Below are 25068 nucleotides of genomic sequence, written 5' to 3'. Positions count from 1 at the left end.
ATCGTATTGTGAACTTGTAGCTGTGCTTAGGGATGAACGGAGGCAAAAAGCTGTGAGGTAGATTGAGGTAGCTACATACCGAACGCCATGTTTTTGTTGGTGTCTGTATGAAATGCCAGAAATGAACATTGCATAACCGCGTATTCAAAACAAAAGAAACCATACCAGTGTGCTGAAAAGGGGGAAATCATAAATGTGAAATAAAAGGTTGGGTGGTTGAATATGTTAGGAGAGCCGTAACAGGACATATGGGGGGCAGTTAGGCCAGTATGAGATACACTGGAAAAAGGACAGTGTGGCTGGTGATTGGTGCCAGCTTGTGGGGTAAGACTGCGTGTTGGGTCAGGTGTTCAGACGGGTCACCCCTCTTTAGATCTCGGTCTGGTTGCGGAGGGATCCTAGTGTTCAGCTGGGTCCCCCCCAGGGCCGGACTGGGAACTGAAAGCAGCCCGGGCAAATTTTGCCAGACCAGCCCCCTTCTGGTGCGTAACGAGCGAGCGCAGAGAGCGAGGCCGACAGCTATTAGGGGGATTTGGGGGGGTTCTCCCTCAAGAAAATTTTGGAAAAAGACAGACCAACATGGTGCATTTTACAGTGTATTTTTCATTACATATTAAATTCTATAAACTTTCAAAGCACAGTAAATAGTAGATGATGACCTTAAAGAGCACCAGGTTACCGAGTCATATGTACCAATAGACATTCTTACAGAGAGCACCAAAAATAGACACAAGAGTAGTGAATCAGAGAGAACAAAGTTTCAGTGAGACCAGCCCCCATATGGTGTGTAGCGAGCAAGCGCAGTGAGCAACCACAAATATGGGGAGTTTGAGGGGTTCTCCCCCCCCCCCCAAGAAAATTTTGGAAACAGAAAGGCCAAAACAATGCATTTTTCAACACATTTTTCATTACATATTAGATTGCATTAACTTTTAAAGCATAGTAAATGATTACCTTATGGAGCACCAGGATACCCAGTCATAAATCACAAACATTCCTAGAGAGTGGATTTTGAACGTCCGTGAACACCCCCAGTCCTTTCTGCGGCGATAAATCCTGAAGTTTAAGTGTGGGGATTTTGGTTTGCTCTTGATTGCTGATTTGCCGAGCCAGGCCCAGAATCGCGGCCGTGCCAGCGTTTGCCACTGGAGTAGTCGCCGCGGCCATGAAGTTGCCCGCACAAATTGCCGCTCCCGTCCCCACACCAAGCAAAACCAAGTGATTCCTTCACTTAAAATGTGCCAACCATAGCGCCACAGCGAGCGCAAGCACACACCTGCCCCCGTCTAACCCTTTGAGGCCGGCAGCGGCGCCAGCTAAGACTCGGTGTTTGAACGGACCTTGTGGCAGCCGCATCCCGCCTGCGCAATCCAGCAATGTAGTGCTTTCCACATCTAGGCCAAAATACCCTGTCAGGCACAAAACCTCTTGGCACAACCTCCAGAGCCATTGTGGGACACAGGATCAGGTAGCACATGGATTTCTAGAGAACTGGTCTGGGATACCTCCTCCCAGGACCAAGAGAGCTCCGGAGCCCCATTCAGCCCTAGTGAGTGCAGACAGCGCCAGCCTGCAGTGAGTGACCACACCGGTGCAGGCCTGCACTGGTGTCTGTCAACTTTCCGCGCAGCCGGTGGCACTTACTCTACAAGAGCCTGGTGTGCATAGAAGCTCTGTGGCAGCCGCACTCGCAGCCTACTGGCAAATTTGGTGCTGCGGGGCTGGGCAGCAGGCAGCAGTGCGCCCACTGGGGCAGACACCGTTCAGCAGTGCTGATTTTATTAGGGTTGAACACGCGGTAGAATAGTCAAGATCTATACAGCATCCTAGTTGGCTGTAATGTGTGCTTGCTCTCCTGATTTCTTGTGTTTTCCAGCAGTTTTAAGATCTTATCGTTTTTCATTGCTCAAATGGGTTCTTCCCTCATCTTCATTACTTGATTTTGCTCCTAACAAAGTGTCACTCATAGCCGCTGAAATGTCCCTCATAATTACAGTGAAATTATGAAAATGTCACACATAGCAATCTGAAACCGTGGCAGCTATGTCATCAGGATGCACGAGGATACATAACAAGAGCAGCCCCCGGGCCAGGGCCTTGCCCCCTGCTGTAGTAGCACCTCCATCAGTCGCACTCCCACTCCTGTAGCGGCCTCGCATGATGAACCTACAATGTAGGTTCATCAATGCCCAGTGCATTATTCGGAAAAACGTGTGTGTGCCTGGCTGATGGTGCAACATGCTGTCGTGTTGGCAGAAATATGGTGGATGGGATGAGGTTGAAAGGGCCCTTTAAGTTTGGAGTGTTGTGAGTCCTTCACGCAATCACGCCGTGATAAACTACTAAATAGGTATTATTCACATGAAGACAAAACTGAAATGGCGTTTTTTTTTTCTTTTCCTTTTTTTATAGTCTTCCAGAAGCTAAATTCGATGGAAGATACCCTTTGCCCCTTACTCTTTGACAAGGCCAGGTCAATTGTACTACTATCAATAACGACAGCTGCATCATTTAGTGTGCACCAAATGCCCAAACCTAAAGTTAGTATTTTATAAAGGGATACGCATAATTACTGTGCATGTAAATGGCATAGAGCTACCTATCCAGTACTGTGCCATAAAAACATGTCACTCAGTCGCTGTGTAACTTTATTGTCTTTGCTGTGTACCCCATGCTACCATCATAAGACGCTTTTGCATCCAAATGTATTTTGTATGTAAACACAACGTTACGCTTTTTAGGTTCACTAGTTAACAGCTTTGTAAGAATAAACACGCTAGTGTTTTGCCAGAAGTGAAAGTATTCACCCATTTGCAGAAAAGATAGCAACATTTGTACTGAATAAACCACCTTTTTTGTTCACAGACGATACAGAAGTAATGGTGGTATAGACGTGTTTTTCCTTGCATTTTTGAATTACGAAATCAGTCTGTGAACTTTAACCCTGGTTTCTTACACTCTCTCAATGTTTTCAATGTTCAGAGTAAACGCATTTGTTGTATACATCATCATGCGAGGCCGCGACGGGAGTGGGACTGCTACAATTTTAACTTAAGCCAGCCAGGTGACAGTCGCCGGGGCACTCACTTTATACAGTGGTGGCGGCGGGCGGCCTTGCACTCTGCACTGTCTCTACTCTGTGTGCTGCTGTCTGCGACGCCTGCGACATGTCCGTGTATCAGGCAGAAGCTGAACGTGCGCACTACTATACTATGCATAATGAAAGCAGGCGAACTTTGGGAGGGGATGAAGATCATTGGTCAGCGTCGCGCTGAGTCAGACCAATGATCTGTGCCCCCTCCTCAAATTCACCCGCCTGTCTCGCACGGCCGAACCCTAGGGGAGGATTAGATCTTTCTCTGGTGGTGACGCTGACGCACCTGACGTCATCGATCACTCCCGGCCGGACTGTGTGGACCGGACGGGTGAATTACAATAAATCAGCCCCAGCAGGAAAACCAGCCCCCTCTGAAAAAAACCGGCCCCCACCCCATGCAGCCTACCGGGGGATTGCCCGGTGCCCGGAATCACCAGTCCGGCCCTGGTCCCCCCTCTTTAGAACTCGGTCTGGTTGCGGAGGGATCCTAGTGCCGGGGAAAAGAGAGTTCCCGAGCTCGGCCGATTGGGAAGAGAGCGACGGTGACTCGGGGTGTTAGGAGTAAGAGGAGTGGAGCGGATGGAGAAGCGAGGCTGAGCAGTCAGGGGGACGGGTGAACACAAGGACTCGAGGAGCGAGATGTTTCCTTCCCCTCACAGTGGGAAACGCACTTTGAACACTCTGCTGGCGCCCACGCTGCTTCCAATTCTGGAAACAAAGTCTAAAGAAAATAAATATTTTCATAAAAATGAGATGCTCGTTTTCCCGATAAGGCGGAGTGGGAATAGGGACTGCAGAGACCGGGTCGGGACGTTCCTGGCTCGGGCTCCGAGTTAGTCTCCAGGGCCTCGCTGTTTCCAGCAGACGTGTGTTCCCAGGGCCAGCGAGGCCTCTCAGGGTCCGGGGTGTCAGTGGTATGGTCGAGAGACCCTAGGGCTATCAGCTGTGAGTGACAGCGCATTGGATTCCGCCTCCTTTGGGAAGTCATCGCGAGTGGAATCTGGAAGATGTGCCCTAAATATGCTCATTCCATATTGCGATTCGCTATGCGTTTATAAACACATTTTTCAATTCGGTAGAAATTTACAGAGTTGCAAAATTGGTATAGAACATTTTAAAAAGCCATTTAGTGGTCGCAAACGTTGTGATTTAGGTTGTCACAGGCTTTGCGACTGCTAAATGGTTCAGTACATCGGGTCCGCTGTCTTTTTAAAACTGGGGAAGCAAGCTACCACTACTCAAGGCATGGCACGGTACGGGCCTTGGTGAGGTTTACATTTATCTCATAGGTGCAAAGATACACACGATCAGTCTCTAGTGGTGGCATCACCCCTTTGGGGGATTCTGCATTGTCCAGTTTTATCCTGAGAAGATCTCCTGAGGTAGCATTAATCTACCCACTCATTCTGGAATGGCGTCACTGTCCTTTTGCTACTTCTGTTGGACCTCTTAAAATTCTTAAAATGTGCTGAGCGCTCTCTAATTCTGTGGATGCGTCTAGCCCTCCTGACACATTGATAGCCGCTCTGACCTTCCTTCAGCATTAATAACCATTTTCTTGCCCAGAGGACCTGCTCCACCGAGGGTCACTTCTTGAAACCTTTAGTCTTACTGTCCTCCCCAGTCATTGTTGGTCCCTTCACTCATCTTGACCTACTTTCCCCCTCTTGCCCTTTCTAGCATTGTTAGCCTCAACTCAACCCTTGTGATGCCTTCTGTGAACTGTCCGTTTTTTCATGCAGGTGAAAATAGGGAACAACGAGGTCCTGCCGGCCTCTTTCAATGCAGCGGACAAGTGGCCGGGTATGATCCACGAGCCTCTGGATCAAGGCAACTGCGCTGGATCTTGGGCTTTCTCGACTGCAGGTAACTCTTTCTGGCACTCTGGTCTCCCTCCACTACAAAAGACAACCTCTCTAACCTTTTAATCACCCTCCCTCAACATATAAGTCCCTGCAAGACCCTGGTAACTTAGTCCCTCATACCCTTGCCCAACAGCAACAGGCAAATCACTACAGCACCCGGAAGCAGTCTCCCCAACAGACACATTTTGCAGAGCCATGAAAACACACTAACAGTTCGCACTTTAACAAACAAATCCTGCAGGGCCCTGAAAGCGCACCAACTGTTCCATTCCCAACACAGGAATCCTGTGGGTCGTGAAGGTATTCAAACCATCACAATGCCATATCAACGGTACAATGCGTTCTAATGCAAGCAAGGAGAATGGGCCTCTTATTCACAGGTTTGAAAGTAAAACACTGCTATAGTTTGGTTGCAGTAGTCTCCTCAGACTACTGGGCCCTCGTGCCACTGCACCTGCTGCACTATTAATAGTTAGACCCCTGAATCATCCCCAACTCAACTGATAACTCTTGCAGGGCCATGATAAAACACAAACCAACCATCTACTCAGCACACAAATTCCATGGTCCTGAAAACTCTTTGAAGAACCCTCTCCCCTTGCAGGACCGTAGTAACACTTTAATACAAAAGTCTCCCAAATCGAAAACATACAAATATGTGCAGGACCCTGTAGACTTTTAGTTCCCTCTGCCAAAAGGGGCACAAACCTAGTAAGATACCGAGAACTGTCTACCTCGCTTCATAAAACACAACCGCTTGCTTTGCCAAGGTAGCATTGTAACACAGCTGCCTCCCAATACCTAACACTGAAGTACTTGCAGGACCGAGGTGAGAGCCTCCCTGAATCCTTCCATCCTATCATGGTGTGTCCTCCAGTGCTCGGGGGAAAGGCACCAGCTCCCTCTTCTCCCCATCACACAACTCCCTGATGGAATTTGGAAACATTGATTTTTAGGTTGAATTACTTGGGCCTAAAAAAACCCAGCAGGTAGCGTTATAAAGAACATCTCAGTCAGACGGTGCACTACAGAGAACATGTCCGACATTTATTCAATTCTTTCTCTAGGCAGAAACCCCATACACACATTACAGCAATTTAATTTAGTGTTAAAGTACAGAGATTATGGTGCAACATAATTAAATTTGAGACAGAACATAAAACAACTAAAAACCTTGTTTTTAGAGCAGGCTTCTCCAACGAGTAGCTTGTGAGCTACTGGTAGTTCTCCAGCTACCTCTGATTAGCTCTCTTGTGTGTACCCAATTAACTAAATTAGAAGCTTTTCCATTATTAAATTAATATAAGTATACAAAAATGGAAAAGTGTGAATCAGAGGTGAAAATGCGTGTATTGCTGCTCCAATCCTGCACTGAAGTGGTCACGGCTGGCACTCGTGCATAGGGTGGCCACTGATGCACTCTTGCCTGATGTGTGCAACACAAGTCATATTAGTGGCTCGACATGATTTTCATTGAACATAAGTAGCTCTCATTAATGAAAAGGGTGAAGAGTATGTGAATAATGGCTGAAGCTGACTGCTACTTTGCAATGTTCTTTTTGACCAAGTAGGGGGACAGCCTATGAACAAGTGTTTATCTTGTATTTTTAAAACAAGAGGTGTACGTACAGACAAAGGCCGTCTTCAAAAAGGTGGGTTCTGGAAAAATGACAATTCATCAAACAGGTGCATTTATATCCATTTACATGTATAAATCAACAATCCCTTCAGTTTCCATTCAGGGTACACCCCAATCCACACCCCGACAGAGCTAGTAGTTTGTATTTGAGTCTGGCTGTGACCAGGTTTCAAAGAACTAATATGAAAGTGAAAAGAGCAGAAACCTTTAATTAAGACAATTCTAGACAGCACACTAAATAGGTTTTTTCTTGGTTTACATATCATGCATATTTAATAACATAGTACTCAATAAAACACATTTACGTCACTCATATTCACAATTAAAGGCTCTGCAAGATAAATTAAATTGATCACAATTTGCTCAAGCTAAAAAAGTGGGTCTGTGAAGCAGGGCTGTGGGTAACAAGGTCAAAACTTGAACAGTAGATTAAATTAGGCATGGGAGAAATTTAAATTACCCCTGCTTAATTCCCTTAATTTCAGGAATTTTGTGTTATCCTTGTAATCCAAAATTCAAAATTATGACACTATGGCATTTTGCATAATTACATGCCATTTGTTGTGAAAATTTACCGCAAACATACCATTCGCAGTTACAATTAACGGAGAAAGCACAGGAACAACAGAAAGCAAACGGCTGTTGTTCTTGGTGCTTTTGTTTTTTTGCACTGTTATTTTATCACAAAAGGCTCCACTCATCAAAAATTGACATAAGGGTGCATTTTGCGCTAAAATCTAGCACTACATGCCAAATTTTCATTTTGCATAATTATACATAAGGTCAAATAATTTTACCAAAATGAGGCATAATTACATGAAAGCAAGTTACACCAGTTTTGCACACCCCTAGACTCCACCCATGTCACTACACACCACCCATTTAGCTCACCATAGACAAGTCCATGCAACAACTAGGTAGAACTCTCCTGCAACACATTTGTCTATACCAATACACAACTTTCCAGCAACTTCTTCCTTTACCGTAACCCACAAATACTTACAGGGCTCTGGAAACTCTCTCTTGAAATCCCTTCCTCTAATTCAAATCACAAATCCTTACTAGACTCCTGCAAAACTCTCTTGAAACCCCTTACTTTATCTCAACCAAAAAATCCCTACGGGGCTCTATTAGTACCTTCTTGCAGCCCCTTTTTCCACCCCACCCCACAAATCTGTATGGGGCTCTGGTAATGCTCTCTTGAAATCCATTCTTCTACTGTACCAAAAAAAACACAAATCTCACTTTCCACTAATCTCTTCCTTTACACCAACTGAAGCATCCCAGCGTGGCTCTGGTAACATTCTCATGCAACCCTTTCACCACCCTAGTACACATATCCCAGCAGGACTCTAGTAACACTTCCTTGAAACCTCATTCTCTCTCCATAGCCCCAGTAACACTCTCATGCACACTCTTCCACCACCCAAACACACAAAAACTTGCAGGACTCTGGTAAGAGTCTCTTGAAGCCTCTTTCCATTCCCCAAAAAAACACAAATCCCTGCAGGATACAGGTAACACCATCATTCCACTACCCAAACCCACAAATCTATGCAGGATTCTAGTCACACTGCTATGAACCCCTTCCACTTTCAAACCCTCGATTCTCTTCAGAATTCTGGTAACACCTTAATGCAACCACTTCCACTACCCAAGTCCACAAATCTCAGCGGATTCTAGCAACACTCATGCATCCGTCCTCTATTCCCACAAATCCCTGCAGTGCTCAAATACATTATTCCACATTCCTCACACCCCCACCGTGATTCTCTGTGTGGGAGAGAGAAAACAACCTGCCTCCCCCCCACCCCACTTCCAACCCATTACAGGACCCTAGTAGTATCATCCCTCATTCCTTAGGAGATAACACAAATCCCTTACTGTATGAAGAACCAGATGATATATCCCTAGAACACCCCAGCCTTACAGGACAAAGGTAACACGAAATCACAACTATATCCCCATCGACTACACACCAAGTCTGACAGGCTTCACAGCTTTCCGAGATCGGACAGCATGCATGATCAACAACATTTTCTCTTAGAGGCAGTTATTCTTTTCACAGGATCTCTCTCTTACAAAGACACAGACACAAACACACACAAACAAAGCTAAAACTGACCAAAAATCACTCTACACACAAAACACACACAATAAACAAAAAGCACATGAAAACACACAAAGGCACCAATACACAAAATAAGCACATATCTAGTAGACATACCCATCAGACATATTCACCAGTTCACACACATATGGAGGACCCATAGTTTTCCCAGGGACAGATAACCCACCCAACTCATTGCCTACGTTCAGCACACCCCTAGACTCCACCCATGTCACTACACACCACCCATTTAGCTCACCATAGACAAGTCCATGCAACAACTAGGTAGAACTCTCCTGCAACACATTTGTCTATACCAATACACAACTTTCCAGCAACTTCTTCCTTTACCGTAACCCACAAATACTTACAGGGCTCTGGCAACTCTCTCTTGAAATCCCTTCCTCTAATTCAAATCACAAATCCTTACTAGACTCCAGCAAAACTCTCTTGAAACCCCTTACTTTATCTCAACCATTGGAAAGAAAGACACTCCTTTGTACCCTAAGGAGTACAAGCACTCCCTTCTTCTTTTAACAAAGCTCTCCTTTTCTGGCAGCGGTGGCGTCGGACAGGATATCTATCCACTCCATGGGTCACATGACACCGGCACTGTCCCCACAGAACCTACTCTCCTGTGACACCCGCAACCAGCATGGATGCCATGGTGGCAGATTGGACGGTGCCTGGTGGTACCTACGCCGCAGAGGGTAAGCAAATAGATATCGCAGACAGTGGTTGAAGTGGGCAGGATCAGAGGGACATGACGTACCCATACTTTTTGGATCTAAGGAAAACAGATCCTGTACTTTTTGTGAAAAGATAACCATCCTGGGACGGTTAATTCTGACCGCTGAAATACTTCAACTGAAGTTTCAGGCAGGGAGTCTCCTGTGCTGTGAAACTGAGGGAGGAGCAGACAGCCAAACAAGCCTTCATGCTAAGGTGCCTGCTTGCCTGAAAGAAATGTAAATGTGCGCAACAAGTAAATCTGCAAATGTAAAGGGAGCTCTAAAGCCTGTACTGTCTTAATTAATGGAATCACTTGACACTTCCTGATGACACACACTTATTATTTTTGAGTGGTATGGAAAAGGAGTTACCAACTGAGCTGTGAAGTGTGTGCTTTTTAAAGGGGGGGTAACACCGGCCCCTGCTCCTGGGGCCAGTGTTATTCTCTAACTATTCTACACTTCTTCAACCAGTATTCAATTTTTGTGGCTGTCCGGTTACAGATGCAGACCTTTGCAGGGCATAACCAATAGAGGTTATTGCATAAATCCCACTGATCAACATAACTTGCATTTATTTTACATTTAAGCTGTGTGTTATTTTATATGTATATACCTGAAGCTGAAAGACCGAAGAAAGTTACAGAATATTTGTTTTCAGCTACGCTCTTGACCCCGCCCCATTCTTATTTGCCCCACCCCCATTGTGCACAACATCACAGTTCCCTGACCTTTTTTAATGCGTTTCAACCGCTGATCGCAGAAAACACCTTGACTCCCTGACCTAGCATCAACTCAGGCTGGACTTTATCTAAAAATACTCTGGGGCAGATATATAACGGACTTGCGCCACTTTTACGCCGCCGTTGCTTCACTTTTGTGACGCAGCGGCGGGGTAAACCCTGCGCCATGTTGCGCCCCATTTACATTTACAACGTGACGCATCTAGGGAGATGCGTCACGTTGTAAAGCCTGCGCCACATGTGGGCGTACCTGCACAGGGGGGGGCGTTTCGGCGCAGGAACGCCTCCGAAAAGTGGCTGAGTGAAATCTACAAGATTTTACTCAGTCACTTTTCCGGCCATGCTGCGTCAAAACCCTGCGCCTGCTTGAAGCAGGCGTAAGGATTGACACAGCATTTTAACGATAGGGCACCCCCGAGCCTTGCTGGAGCTGCGTCGCGCTTGCGACGCAACTCCAGCAATGCGCCAACCTTCCGCCATCAGATGCGTCACGCATCTGTTTATCTTTGCGCCATGATGCGCTGCATTGTAAATGCTGCGCATCTATTGTGGCGCAAGGGTAAACTTTCGTGACGCATCTTCCCTGGCGCATCCATGCTGATTTGCAGGGATGCGCCAGGGAACATAAATCTGCCCCCCTGACTTTTTCTTATGTTATACGCATTTATGTGCAGTTATCTAGTGTCTGCTACAATTTGTTTGACCCAGTAGTACTTTTGGAATCTGGGTGCTCTTTTTATTTCTACTGTACTTGTTAACTTGAGTCAAAGTGGTCTATTGACATTGCATTTGGTTGTTTGTTATAGCCCTTAGATGAGAGTCATAATGGATAGTAGCAGGAAAGGTTAGCACAGACTAGTGCATTGAAGGGTAATGGACTTCATCAGACAGCGGTCGGCAATATCCTCTCATAGTTATGTCTGGAGTCTTACATGGAAAGTTTCCCAAAGGACATCGCCGCTAGTTTACGGTACATCACACAGTTAAATGCATTGATTTAATAACCAGTAAATGGAAATCTCAGGTAGCTGGGATGAAATGGGGAACAGCCAAGAACTGCTCTCTAAGGCACCGTGCACACACAGTGGGTGACACTCAGAACGGGGGTTCAAGCTGCAGAAACAGACATCATTTAAGGATTGCTAGGGGTTGGCAACCCTTTTGCTTGCCAGTGGAGGTCCGCTACCCAGCCTTTGCTACTCTAGTGTTATGGGCTTGTTTTTCTTGTTTTGTTTTATTCTTGTGCTGTGTTTCTTTAAATTTTAGAACGTCATTGGTGGTATCTCCATACTCGCGTAGAGATTGGTGCAGTCACCGCGAGATGCGGAGTGTTGTTCCTTCATGGATGAGAAATAAACCACTTTTCATTCACATCTAACTTCCTTACCATTGTAACACCTAGCCTCAGTGGTGACAAAAGTATTGAAAGGGCAGAAGTTTAGTAGTAGCCCAATAAACAGTGAATACTTTCTGTAACTCCCACTGGGGTAATAAACTTTCTAGCAAAATAAAAGACATTGGTCATTGCAGCAGTCTTGAGAATACATCTTAAAATGAAACAAATCAAAAAGCACACATTTATTTGACGTGTTGTCATGCTTAATTTTAGTGGATATATGAAAACAAGCACTGCCAAAGACAATGTGCCTGGCCTCGAGAAGCTAGTGCGCATATACCATAAAAGTTTAGAAAAATACCACCTAAACGAGACACAATATACCTGCATTAGAAATTTTAAATGAAACAAAATTGCATACAATTTTAATAAAACAGTATGGGTATTTTCTTGGAGGAAAGTGTACGTGAACAGGTATCTAAAAATGTTTTTAGTTTAAATGAATGTCACAGAAAATATGATTCTTACTGGTGCAAAAAAAATGTACTATTGGCTCTGAATTACTGTAACGTGAAGACATTGATTAAATAATAAGGAGGGCTAACAATAATAAAGAATGTAAAAGAAAACATAATTTGAAAAGTAAATATTTGCCCACCATCCCAGACATGCACTTCTTTTAGGCAAATGTGCATATGTGATCAGGCAAAATGCTTTAATTTACAGCAAAAGGCAGGTAATGAATGAATTGGTATTTTTATTTATGATTTTTTCAGCTGTCTCTAGGCCACACCCAATGAATCATTTAAAAAACTGTCAGCTATATGCCTTGTTAGTGTAATAGTTTCTTCCAAGTGATCATAATTCAATATGTGTTAACAATGAGAAGGAGTGCATAAACACAATAAAATAGTTCATAATCAAATATATGATACATATGGGTTACTAGCGGTGAGCATGACCATGAATCCTGCAGTGGTGCCATTGTGTTTTTTAAACCTCTTCGTTGTGAAACAATAGATTTTCTATTTGAGTTACACCAGGCTTCTTTGACATAAATGATGGTGATATAATCAGGATCCCATGGCACCACTGCAGGATTCATGGTCAAAGGTCATATTAAGTCACTCCTTGTGATGTCATTGATGACAAAGGGTGTATAATGTCACTTCTGATACCACTGGGATTCTGGTAAAATGATGTCTATGGCTTCAGGACACAGAAAAAGAAAACAATTTAAATGACAACTGTGGGGTGATGTAAACTGACACAGCCATAGCAAAATGTTCTCTATTCTCTATACTGTTTGTTTTTTATTTCGATATGATATATAGTGTGGCCTGGAGGAGGACATTTTAGTTATTGCAGCAGGGTACTTCAAAGCAATGGTGTCGTGCATTGATCAGTTTGGTGTGTGGTGTGTGGCTAGACTACACACCAGCCTGGTTTTATATCGTTGCCTTGCTTCTATTTCCACAGTACATACATGTAGAATAGGCATATCTAAACTGCCCAGTTTGCACACACTCTGCGAGGAGAGAAATTGTCTTACATGAAGTGATCAGTGTCTGACCAGTGTCCACAACATTTCTTGGTGCATTAGCTTATCTGTATTGCCTCCAATCCCGTACCGAGATCGGAGTTTGTCCAAAAGCAAGAAGGAGAAAGGTAAAAAAAGAAAAAGAAGGAGAAAGATAAGAAAAAAGTGACACAGTTAAAGCATGAGTGAAAAAGAAACTACACGAGCGAGTGAAAGAGACAACAACTGTAGGGTGGTGGAAAAAAGATGGGGGCTCTTAATGCAGAGCAGCGCATCCAAAGTCCCACCTGCTGTGCCCCCGCCCCTTGCCATGCACGGGCTCCCTTCTCTATACGACCACAAAGTGCAAATTATCTGAAGTACTGCAAGACTGCTCTTCTTCTTAAAACTAGGTGTCTGGCAGCAAGTGCTCTGTGTATCTGGCTCCTTATTACAGACAGTACAAACAATAACAATGGTTCACATGGAATTCATTTCCTATGCAATAATATTGGATACACAAAGCAAAAATTACAGTAGTCATTTTACAATTGTATCATAACAAATACCATGTAGTAGGTTTCCAGTGCAATGATGCAAATAGATTCACTTCATAAATTGCATTCTTCATTTTATTCAAACATTGTATACATCCAGCAGTATGAGAAGTGACACCCACATGTGCAACAGCCACAACCAAAAATAAAGTCAAACAAGTAGTGAAACAATTGTAGGTATGATGGTCTACAAACAACTTTAGAGAGGGGTACTATTAGATCAGGCACGTATTTGCCTAACCACTTGTTGTTGTGGTACAACAAAATGTTTGTTTGCCAATTGTGTCGACCGTGTTTCGACCCGATGGAAGGACAAGACTCTCATCAGGACAGACAGATGGACTGGGGACATAGAAAATATGGAAATGCAGGAGTATATGTGAGATAGGAACCCACTAAAAAGTGCTGGAATCAAGGTGTAATAAGAGGATACCTCCTGAACCTGGAATGGGGAATAACTACTGCGCATGAAGAGAGAACCATCACCCTGTGAACTTAATATAAGGCTACTCATGGGTGTAGTAACTAGAGTAGCGAGAAGAGGAATACAATACTGTCAATTGAAATAGTTTATAATAAGTACTATGAAACAATGAACAATAAGGACACACCTGTGAGGAAAGTCAGTGGATGGAGAAAATTCTCAAACGAAGGGCATGGAAATTAATGCCCCTCTAACATCCTCAATCGGAGACAATGTAGGAAGCGGGCGCCAGGCTTGAAATACACACGACTGCCCGACCAGGGAGGCATGAAATGTAAATGCATTCCACAAGGTCAAGAAGGGGCAAGGAAGGGGGGGGGGGTGTTTTCAGGATTAATACATGATGAGGCCACACTGCGGCGTAATGCCTAAAAATTGTGGGACCAGAAAAAGGCGTTTTGAATAGAGTCACAGCAATACAGATTCATGAGAACAATACACAGAGTAAATACACAATGAAAAAACACGTGTAAAATTATAAAGCAAACAAAGGAATACATTTTAGGTATAATCCTCAGTTTAAAAAAGAGACATGCTTATACTGGTGTATTGACTTTCAAAGAGTCACAGCAATGCAGAATCATGAGAACGATACACGGTGTAAATACACAAGTGGAACAAATACAAAATATATAAAGCAGGACAAGGAATTTATCTAAGGTATAATCCTTACATTACAGACATGTACGTGGTACAATCATGTAATAGGATAATGTTACCAGAAGAGACCAAGTATTCGAGGAATATGTGACAGCAACAGAAGTCATATTAATGGTCCAGAAGAGAAATAAATTTGCCCCACTCTACTATAGCGTTCAGTCCAGCCCTGATGGAATTGCATTTGTCAATCCCTTTGAATTCTATGTGTTGTAGAATGTATGACAAGTCTCCTCCTCTTGGTGATGGTACCACTCTCTTAATACCTTGCCATCTGATGTCATCAGCACTATGGTTGTGTTGCAGGTGGTGTGTCACCAAGGGTGCATTCTACACTTTGCACCTGATACAGCTCCTGTGTTGACCGATCCTTACTTTTACTTGTTGTGAAGTCTGCCCAACATAGATCAAGTCACATAAGCTCCAGATACAGTACACCGCATAACTGGATGAGCAATTCGTATGTCGTTTAAGTTGCATTTTGACAGTACCATGGCTGAAAAAACAAGTATTGCATATAAACTGGCAAGCCACACAGTTATCACATTTGAAATGGCCTTTAATGGGATCTAGACCCCAGCTTTTTAAGATGTTAGTATTAGGTTTAGTAGACATGGTGCCAGAGAGCACAAGATGGTCTTTAATAATTGTATCTCTTTTATAGGAGAATAGGGGAAGTTTAAAGCTGTCACTCATTTGCTTTAGAATGGGCTAGTGGACAGAATGTAGTGACACAGACTAGTAGCTGCGACTTGTCTTTCTTCTTAGGTAGGACAATCTCATCTCTGGAGCAAAACCAGGCTCACTTCATATTGGTCCTTACTAAGCACAAGATACTTTCTTCCTGAAAAGATTTGTGTTTGTGTGTGCAGTTGCGATGGACCATAATAGAGGCCATCCCTAAGGGCACGAGGATGGCAATATGTACATTGCAGGGGGGTATTACATTCTATTAGTTTCCAATGAAGGGTAGTAACAAACCTGTTGTCGTCATGCTTAATGAGTAGATCTAAAAATGGTATACTTGAGATTATTCTGGCTGGTATGTAGGTACAATACGAAGGACTCTAATGTATCCTCAGAGTCCATCCAGAGCATACAAATATCACCTATGTATCTCTTCCAACAGTGTACATGTGTTCTGAAAGGATTTTGATCAGACAGTACAAAGATGTTCTCAAAATGATCCACATACAGATTCGCCAAGTTAAGAGCACAAATTCCGCCCATAGAATTCACAGGGCTCGGTTGGTAGTAATCATTTTTAAATAAAAGTAGTTGTAAGTCAGTGCAATTGCTAGAAGTTCCATTATGAAATCTATGGGGACTCTTTCAGGGTCAGGCGTACATCTAGAATTAGGTATATGATTTCTATGCTGTCCATTTGTGGAATATTAGTATAGACGGACTCTATGTCCAAGGTCACTAATACTTCTATCAAATTGCTTGTATAAATACATAAGTATTGTCTCTCACATACATCCTGTTAAGGGGGATTAATCAATCAATCAATCAATCAATCAGGGGTTTATAAGGCACGCTACTCACCCGTGAGGATCTCAATGCGCTGGGGGGGAGGTGGAGCTCCGACTCAGTTGAAGAGGCAGGTCTTGAGGTCCTTCCTGAAGGTGTGCAGGGTTGGAGAGCGTCTGATGTCCACGGGGAGCTTGTTCCAGGTCTTGGCAGCGATGTAGGAGAAGGCTCTCCCGCCTGTTCTACATCTGCGGATGTGGGGGACCTCTGCCAGGGCGAGATCAGCGGAGCGGAGGTTCCTCTTGGGTACATTGAAGGATAATCTCTCGTTGAGGTATTTGGGTCCGATGTTGTTGAGGGATTTGTAGGCGTGGGTGAGGAGTTTGAAGGTGACCCTCCTTTAGACAGGGAGCCAGTGGAGGTCTTGTAGGTGTTGGGTCATGTGTCTGTGGCGTGGAGTCCCGAGGACGAGTCTGGTGGCGGCATTTTGGTTGGTCTGGAGTCCGTGTAGGAGAGATCTGTTGATTCCGGCGTATAGGGCGTTGCCGTAGTCCAGGGACAATGTTTTTAATAAAAATATAGACATCATCGCCAATTGCCTCATGTATAGAGCCGCAGCCTGATAGTATTGGCCTACGTGGGGGATAAGAACTGTCCCTATGTATTTTTGGCTAAGTATAAATACTCATAATCCAGTTGTGTAAGGAAACCTTCATATTTACCCCGAGTAGTAATCCTGTGAATTTTCTCTCTAATCTCTTGCAGAGGGTTACCCAAGTCGTTTCTCATGACCATAGGACTCCTTATCTTGGGTCACAATACCACCCCCCTTGTCAGCCGGCTTTATCACCACAGCATCATGTCATTATTCTTCAAGGCATTGAGTGCTTCTCTTTCAGAATAAGTGATAATATAAGGGATAAATGATCAAAGGTTCTTCAGTTGTTCAAGATCCCTATTAGTCTCTCAAAGGCACACCGTCCCTCTTTGTGACCTATAAATAGGTTGGGAGCAAACAGGAGTAGTGCGCCCTATTACAAGTGAAATATGGAACGGCTGACAGGGTTGTTACTACACTCCATCTCTCTCTGTGTGGGTGGCACAGCCTGCACTTTATAAAAGGGACAAAGATAGCCCTGCAGGTGTGTGCAGTGAATGACTTCACCCGCCTGCAGGGTGATGTCCGTATTGTCCATTGGATCCCTTCCACCCTTCGAGAGGGCAGCCCTCAGGGGTGGTGCACTGCCAGTTCTCCTCTTAAGGCTTGTTTGTCTACGCCCCACATCCATAATAGGATGTGGGGCAGAGGGAAATGAGGGAATCACTTTCCTTCTATGCAGAGGCGGGCACAGATGCAAAGAGATTCCCTCCTTTGCATGGGATCACACCCCATGCAAATGAGGGAAATCCCTCTCAAGATAGCGCTGGTGTTTCATGTGCATCAGTGCTATCAGTATTACAGAAGGGTCACATAAGCATCTGCAGCCCCTTATGTACTACCATTTTGCCAAGAGGGCACACAAAGCAATCGCACATGCCTGTTGCGCCTCAGGGCTCTATGCATAATACTGCCCCTGACCTTTTGCTTCAGGTTTTAGCAACCTTACTCAACCAAACCAGAGTCCCCACCCACTGAGTCATAGGATCATCAACTTTGTATAGCTCGAGGTAGTATGGTAGGTTAAACGCCTGCTATAGATAACAATGTGTACATAGTGGGGACAGGTTTGAATATTTGCTGCGCTGACTTTGACTTTCATCCTTCCAAAGCTTTGTGGTCTGCTAGAAATGATGTAAGTGAAAAGCCATGTATAACTGTTTCTTTTGTTTACAGAGTGGTGACCGATGAATGCTACCCATTCAGTAGTGAGGAGACTGAGAGACCCCCTACCAGCACCCCATGCATGATGCACAGCCGGCCCACCGGCCGTGGCAAAAGGCAAGCCACGGCCCGCTGCCCCAACAGCCACACCCAGAACAATGAGATCTACCAGTCAACCCCTGCCTACAGACTTGGAACCAATGTGAGTAGCAGTGCGAAGGTGGGGGTGAACCATCCATCCATTTGAATACAGCTCTTAATTAGAAAGTGTGCCTGTGCCCAAAGCTCTGCTTAGAAGCCTGCAGATGGCACCATTAAATGATAGCATGCTGAATACCAATGCTGTATTCTCTTAAATAGAGGTGGGCGAGCCAACAAATTAACGGGAAGAGCTGAGCCAGAGCAGAGCCGAGGGTCGAGCTCAGCTCTAAGAGCTCATGAAGGAGCCGAACTCTGAAAAAGTGGGGCACATTAATTGTGCAATAAACACCTGTTAGAACTGGGGGTCTCTAGTTGGCAATGGTTTGCACCTTTGTACAAATAGGGACCCTTGCTTCTAGTCAAGGTAAGGGGGCTACACTCCTAAAATAACCCCTGCCCAACCCTGTCGTAGCTTGGCACGAGCAGGAAGGCTTATCTCAGAGGCAGTGTTTAAAGCATTTGTGAACACATACAGTAATACAGTGAAAACACTACAGATGGACACCACACAGGTTTTTATAAATAAAAGTATCCTTTATATAGACTTAACACAAGACCCAAACAACAAAAATCCACAATACAGTGTTTAAAAAATTACTTTTAAATGGCAGAAATAACTTAGTTCAGAGATGATGGTAAATGCGACACGTTTCTCACAAAGTACCTTTGGATGCGTCACGCAAGATAACCAAAAGGTTCGCAGGGAGAACGATGCATTGGTTCCTTGCTTCGGGGGAGGCGATGCGTCTGTTCCTCAGTGCTTGCGCAAGGTAGGCGATGCGTCTGTTCCTTACCGGAGAGGAGGTGATCTGTCGATCTCGCGTTGCGTTTCGGTGGCGTTGCGACAAGATGGCGCCTCGAGGCGATGCAACGATCCGGTGCGATGCGATAAGATGGCGTCTTTGATGCGATGCGACAACGTGAAGGTGATGCGTGCACGCCCGACGGCCGTGCGCCGACTCCGGAACTTCTGAGCCACGTCAGGCCCTGCGACACGCTTCTCTGGTGATGCGACGGCGACCCTTGCGGTGGCGGCACGCTACTCCGCTGATGCGACAACAGCTGCGAAGGAAAAATGCTTCTCCCGTGATGTGACGGCGACTCTTGCGGTGGCGATACGCTTCTCCGATGATGCGACGGCAACAGTGGCGGATGCAACACACTTCTTCTCGTTGAATCGCGCTTCCAGCTCCCAACAAGACGCAAGCTTCTGCAGACAGAATTCCCAGCAAGGAAATTCAGGGGGGAGCTGGGAGTGAAGTCTTGTATCCCTGAGACCTCAGCAGGAGGCAAGCACAGTTCAAGCCCTTGAAGATTCTTCTTTGAGTTCAATAAAAGTTCCTTCTCCTTTCCTTGGCAATAAAGAAACCACTGCAGGCCAACCCCATAAAATTGCACACTGGCACAGGGGCAATCAACTCCTTCCGCTTCTCTGGTTCTTCTCCTTGGCAAAGGTCCGTCTTGATTCCCAGAACTGATCTAAAGTCTTGGGGTCTGGGCCCAAATATTTATACTAGTACATCCTTTGTCCTCTGAAGGCAGAGGGTGCCTGTACCTACCCAAAACCAGTTCTGTGCAGCTTCCTGGCAGGAGGTGGAGACAGCATTGTTGGCCCAGGTAGCTGGAAGGAAATCTCCTCCCCCTACTCTCTATTCTATGAGGGTTCAGGGGAGCAAAAGGAATTCTCTGCCCCCCACTCTCTATGAAGCTAAGGTCCTATTCAGCCCAGCCCTGACTCATCAGACTGCTGGAGCCCAAACCCTCCTGTCACTCACAAACCATACATGCAATACACAACCTAGCAGAGGCAGACTGGATGGTTGGGCAAGAAAATACCCACTGTCTAAAATTGGTATTTTCAAACATAGAATGTTAAAACCAACTTCACTAAAATATGTATTTTAACATTCTGAGTTCAGGCATACTAAATTCGTTTTTCTACCATGTTCCCTGGGTCAGTTAGGATTATAAGATGTTATAATCAAACTGCCCATTCTGGCCAATGGGGACAGGTAGCCTTGCAAAAGTGAAAAACGAAATTGGCTGTAATTCACTATCAGTACATGCTACGCAAACCAGGGCATGTCCTACCTTTTACTTACAATGCACCCTGCCCTTGGGCCTACCTTAGGGATGGCTAACATGTAGAAAAGGGAAGGTTTAGGGACTGGTAAGTGGGTGCCCTTACCAAGTCGACATGGCAGTACTAGACTGCACACAGGCTCTGCAATGGCAGGCCTGAGGAACACGTTACAAGCTGCTTCTGTGGGTGGCACAATCAGTGTTGTAAGCCCACTATCAGCATTTGATCTACAGGCCCTGGGCACATATGGTGTACTGTACTAGGGTCTGACAAGTAAATCAAATAAGCCAATCATGGAGTCACTAATCCATTACAATACTTTACAATAGGGAGCACTTGCACTGTGGCACTGAATAGCAGTGGCACAGTGCCAAAAGCATCTAAAACATCAAAACATATCAAAAACAGAGGAGATAACAGCAAAAAATGGAAGAGAGACTCGTGCCAATGGTACCAGGTCTAACAACACCATACAAAATTATGATAAAGAATCTTCAATATTAAAAAGGGCTTTTCTTTAACATTCAGAAGCATTTCCACTTGCATCAGATTATATCACTGCATTGAGAGACATTTATTAAAAGGGACAGTTTGTAAACTTGAACTTAAAAATACTTAATCTCTCCACCTCTCTCCATGACATTAATGCCATTAGTGAATTAAGTGCCAAGTTATAATAATCGCTCACCTTGTCCAACATCAACAATGATGCCAGGCATTGGAAGCTGAGGAGGTTGGATGCCCTATCTCCATGTACAGGAACTGACAGCCCTCTTTTCACAGCTAACACTCTGATCTCAGGAACCATTTCACCAAGGACATTTTATGTAGTGGGATTTTGAACATAGAAGAATAGTGCCTATAGGGTTGTTGATTTGTTGATATGTAAGTCAACAGGTCATATATATACATATATATATATATATATATATACCTACACCAACTCCAGTCTATAATTGAAAAACCTGACACCGACACTGCGATGCACGTATTTTATTCTCAGCATAACGTGTTTCGGCAGTTCCTACTGCCTTGGTCACACCTATATATATATATATGTATAAAATAGGCCTGGGTGGAGCTTACGGAGTTTGACTCTGCGTAATTCTGCTGAGTTAACTGAAAACTCCACCAAATTCCGTGGAGTTCTGCTGGTGGGCTTAGTAGGCAACTCTTATGGACACTGGATATTTCAGCTTCCAAAGGGGTTATCAAGATACAAATGCACACTACACTACCCTGACTGGACTGTTAAGCTACCCATTGACAAGGTCCCTCATCGGCTGGCAGTTCACTTTGTTTCCTACCGAAACTGTACAGTGTGCTGTTTGGAGTTGGACAAATACAGCCGATACTGTACAATGAGCTTGTTAGGTGGACACATATTATGGCTAATGAACATATATTGTAGGACTCATTTCTCGTTCAAAGATGTGCTTTGGTATCTTTTTCAAAAGATTCAGCGGGCCTGTCCCTCGCAGGCATTCTATAATGCAGATACAGAAAACCAGGGCAGAGAACCAGGGCTCCTAGACATGTTACCATGCAGATAAAGGTACTCATGGCACAGCTGCCTGTTCAGCATATTCATTTTTCCTTAAAAGGAAATCAACAACCTGGTTACAGAATAAAAGTCTGTCTTCCATGACTTATCAAACCTAAACCAATATATTTGTTTTCCAGGAAAAAGAGATCATGAAGGAAGTGATGGAGAATGGACCGGTGCAAGGTAAGCCTCGACATTCTTCTGTGCCTGTCTCACATTCTAGTCAAGAGGATGAAGTCTCAAACACAGGCAGGTTCAATAGACCCAATGACATTTCTGGAGTTCCACATCTAGCAAACTGCATGAGTGCTACAGATGTTCATAAGTCTCGCAATATGAATGGGTGATCCTTTTAGTATTCTTTTGTCGCTGGGTGAAGTTCGGACATTCCTCCCACCTTGCCAATGGCTGAAGTTTCCTGACTGATTTGTTGATGTGAATGATAAAGCATAGGTCCTCCGCCAATGACTGTTCACGCACCTGGATATTCTATGGGTACGACATCTTGGGGCAAGTGGGTCATGTCATCCTCAGCCCTACCCATGGTACCCATGGTGCCCAGGTAAGGGATGCCTGGGAGAGTCTCAGTCAACGGTGCTGGGACAGGGGCTGGTTGGTGTAAGAAATGGTGCAGGGTGTGGAGTGTAGCCCGGACCAGACAGTGAAGGTGCAGACACAGGGAGAAGACTGAGCCACGTCTTACTAGTTTGGAGGGCAGATGAAGAGCAGCTCAGGGAGGCAAACCAGAACCATAAGGGGACTGTAGTAAAAGTGACCGAGGGCTGCAGGACATACAGGCATTATTGAGGAGGAATAAGGGGCATGTGGGGCATCAAAGTAGAGAGCATACGCACCCCGGCCCCTCCCCTATGGCTTCGGTAGGTAGCCATACCTAGACAACTGAAAACCAACACTCAGGATTAGTCAATGTCCTTTCAAAGGAACCGATACTGGGAGGAGGGCGTGAACCCCTGCCGAAGCCTAAAGGCTGAGATCAATGGTCAGTTGCTGACCGTGAATGTTGTCCAACCCACCTACACCTACCATGACAGCGGTCTTTGCAGCCTCTGCTTGCAATGGTGGGAAGGGATCCCCAACACCTAGCATGGAGAAACGGCATCAATAATACATAAGAGTGGCTGGTAGACTGACAAAAAGAGAATTTGCCATAAGAGTGGTCCTTGGGATGCCTGACTGCTGGGACACTGGGTGGGCAACTGAGAGAGTTACAACAAACAAATGATGGACGGAATGCTGACAATGCAGGCATTCTCCCCCAGTCAAGAGATCTGGGTTAAATCCATCGTTCTTTTGCCCACTACGCCACCCCAGTTCAGACATGGCCATATGCAAATCAGTCTTGACCCTGTGCCTCATGGGAACAGTCCAGCCCGAACTGCCAAGCCATGTCTTCCCTGGACCGGAATCAAGCATCCTAGGACCGGTTTCTGGCTATCAGCCGTCATCAGCCAGGATAGCTAGACTCCAGTGGCGTAGTGAGCACGGGACCCACGTCTGGGCATACCCATCCCACTTAGGGCGAAAAGCGTTACAACAAACAAATGATGGACGGAATGCTGACAATGCAGGCATTCTCCCCCAGTCAAGAGATCTGGGTTAAATCCATCGTTCTTTTGCCCACTACGCCACCCCAGTTCAGACATGGCCATATGCAAATCAGTCTTGACCCTGTGCCTCATGGGAACAGTCCAGCCCGAACTGCCAAGCCATGTCTTCCCTGGACCGGAATCAAGCATCCTAGGACCGGTTTCTGGCTATCAGCCGTCATCAGCCAGGATAGCTAGACTCCAGTGGCGTAGTGAGCACGGGACCCACGTCTGGGCATACCCATCCCACTTAGGGCGAAAAGCGTTACAACAAACAAATGATGGACGGAATGCTGACAATGCAGGCATTCTCCCCCAGTCAAGAGATCTGGGTTAAATCCATCGTTCTTTTGCCCACTACGCCGCCCCAGTTCAGACATGGCCATATGCAAATCAGTCTTGACCCTGTGCCTCATGGGAACAGTCCAGCCCGAACTGCCAAGCCATGTCTTCCCTGGACCGGAATCAAGCATCCTAGGACCGGTTTCTGGCTATCAGCCGTCATCAGCCAGGATAGCTAGACTCCAGTGGCGTAGTGAGCACGGGACCCACGTCTGGGCATACCCATCCCACTTAGGGCGAAAAGCGTTACAACAAACAAATGATGGACGGAATGCTGACAATGCAGGCATTCTCCCCCAGTCAAGAGATCTGGGTTAAATCCATCGTTCTTTTGCCCACTACGCCACCCCAGTTCAGACATGGCCATATGCAAATCAGTCTTGACCCTGTGCCTCATGGGAACAGTCCAGCCCGAACTGCCAAGCCATGAGAGAGTCAGACGGGATAGTAGCAAAGCAAACAAGGCACGGCAGAGACAGCACAGTTAAACTGCATCAATAACAAATAAGGGCAGGCGGTAGGGTGCCAGAAAGAAGGAGCTGTCATAACAGTGGTCCTTGGGATGCCTGATGGCTGAGACACTGGAGGGCAACGGAGAGAGTCAGAGGGGAAAGTCGCAAAGCAGACACAGCACTTGCAGCACAGCATGTCCGGAAAAGGCTTCGGATGTCACACATCTGTAGCAAGGGATGCCTAGAAGCTGCTGCACACAACCCGAGCGGCCTTCACATCCAGTGCATGGACAGGCAACTTTGTCAGATTGTGCTGTCAAAGATGATTGATGTTGATGCCTAACTGGCTTAAAGCTGGGGATTCATTTTTTATTGCTGTATGATTGATTTATGATGTTCTTGCATGATTTATGGCATATATCAGTTATCAACTACTGTCATGATGATTTATGACAATCTCATGATTGATGACTTTTTAACATTAATAAACTACAACCTTTACATCCACCCGGGGTCTGTGACTCTTAATGAAAGAAGGGCGGGTTGAGGGGAGGGACAGTTAAAGTCCCGGTAGGCTCAGCTAGCCAGTCTAGGCCGGGTTATGGAGCCAGGACAGGCAGGAGGAGGAATCTTGACAGAGCAAAAGGAACTTGAGGGGGAGTGGTAAGGAGCAAAGCCCCTGGGATAGCAGCTAAGTAGCACAATTCCACCCATTAGTATCACTTTATAGAGGTAATATTTCTTGTTGTAGGGGGTGGAGGGTCGCTAAAACTGTCCTTTTTGGTTTTGTTTTTTAAAACTTTC

At 45.3% G+C, this 25068-nt stretch overlaps 1 protein-coding gene across 1 annotated transcript in view; it reads left to right on the top strand.

The window, feature by feature from the left end:
* The window catches only part of TINAGL1 (tubulointerstitial nephritis antigen like 1), a 144988-nt gene that overhangs the window by 103626 nt on the left and 16294 nt on the right, over window positions 1-25068 (top strand). The window contains exons 6-9 of the mRNA XM_085648481.1: window positions 4840-4963; window positions 9271-9421; window positions 18046-18235; window positions 22001-22046. Coding sequence (XP_085504607.1) covers window positions 4840-4963; window positions 9271-9421; window positions 18046-18235; window positions 22001-22046 — 511 coding nt within the window. The remainder of the gene's footprint in view (window positions 1-4839; window positions 4964-9270; window positions 9422-18045; window positions 18236-22000; window positions 22047-25068) is intronic.

Source organism: Triturus cristatus, chromosome 3_2 (assembly GCF_964204655.1).
Source record: "Triturus cristatus chromosome 3_2, aTriCri1.1, whole genome shotgun sequence".
Lineage (NCBI taxonomy): Eukaryota > Metazoa > Chordata > Amphibia > Caudata > Salamandridae > Triturus > Triturus cristatus.
The sequence above is the reverse complement of the archived record's forward strand: the minus strand, read 5'-3'. Positions and strand labels throughout refer to the sequence as shown.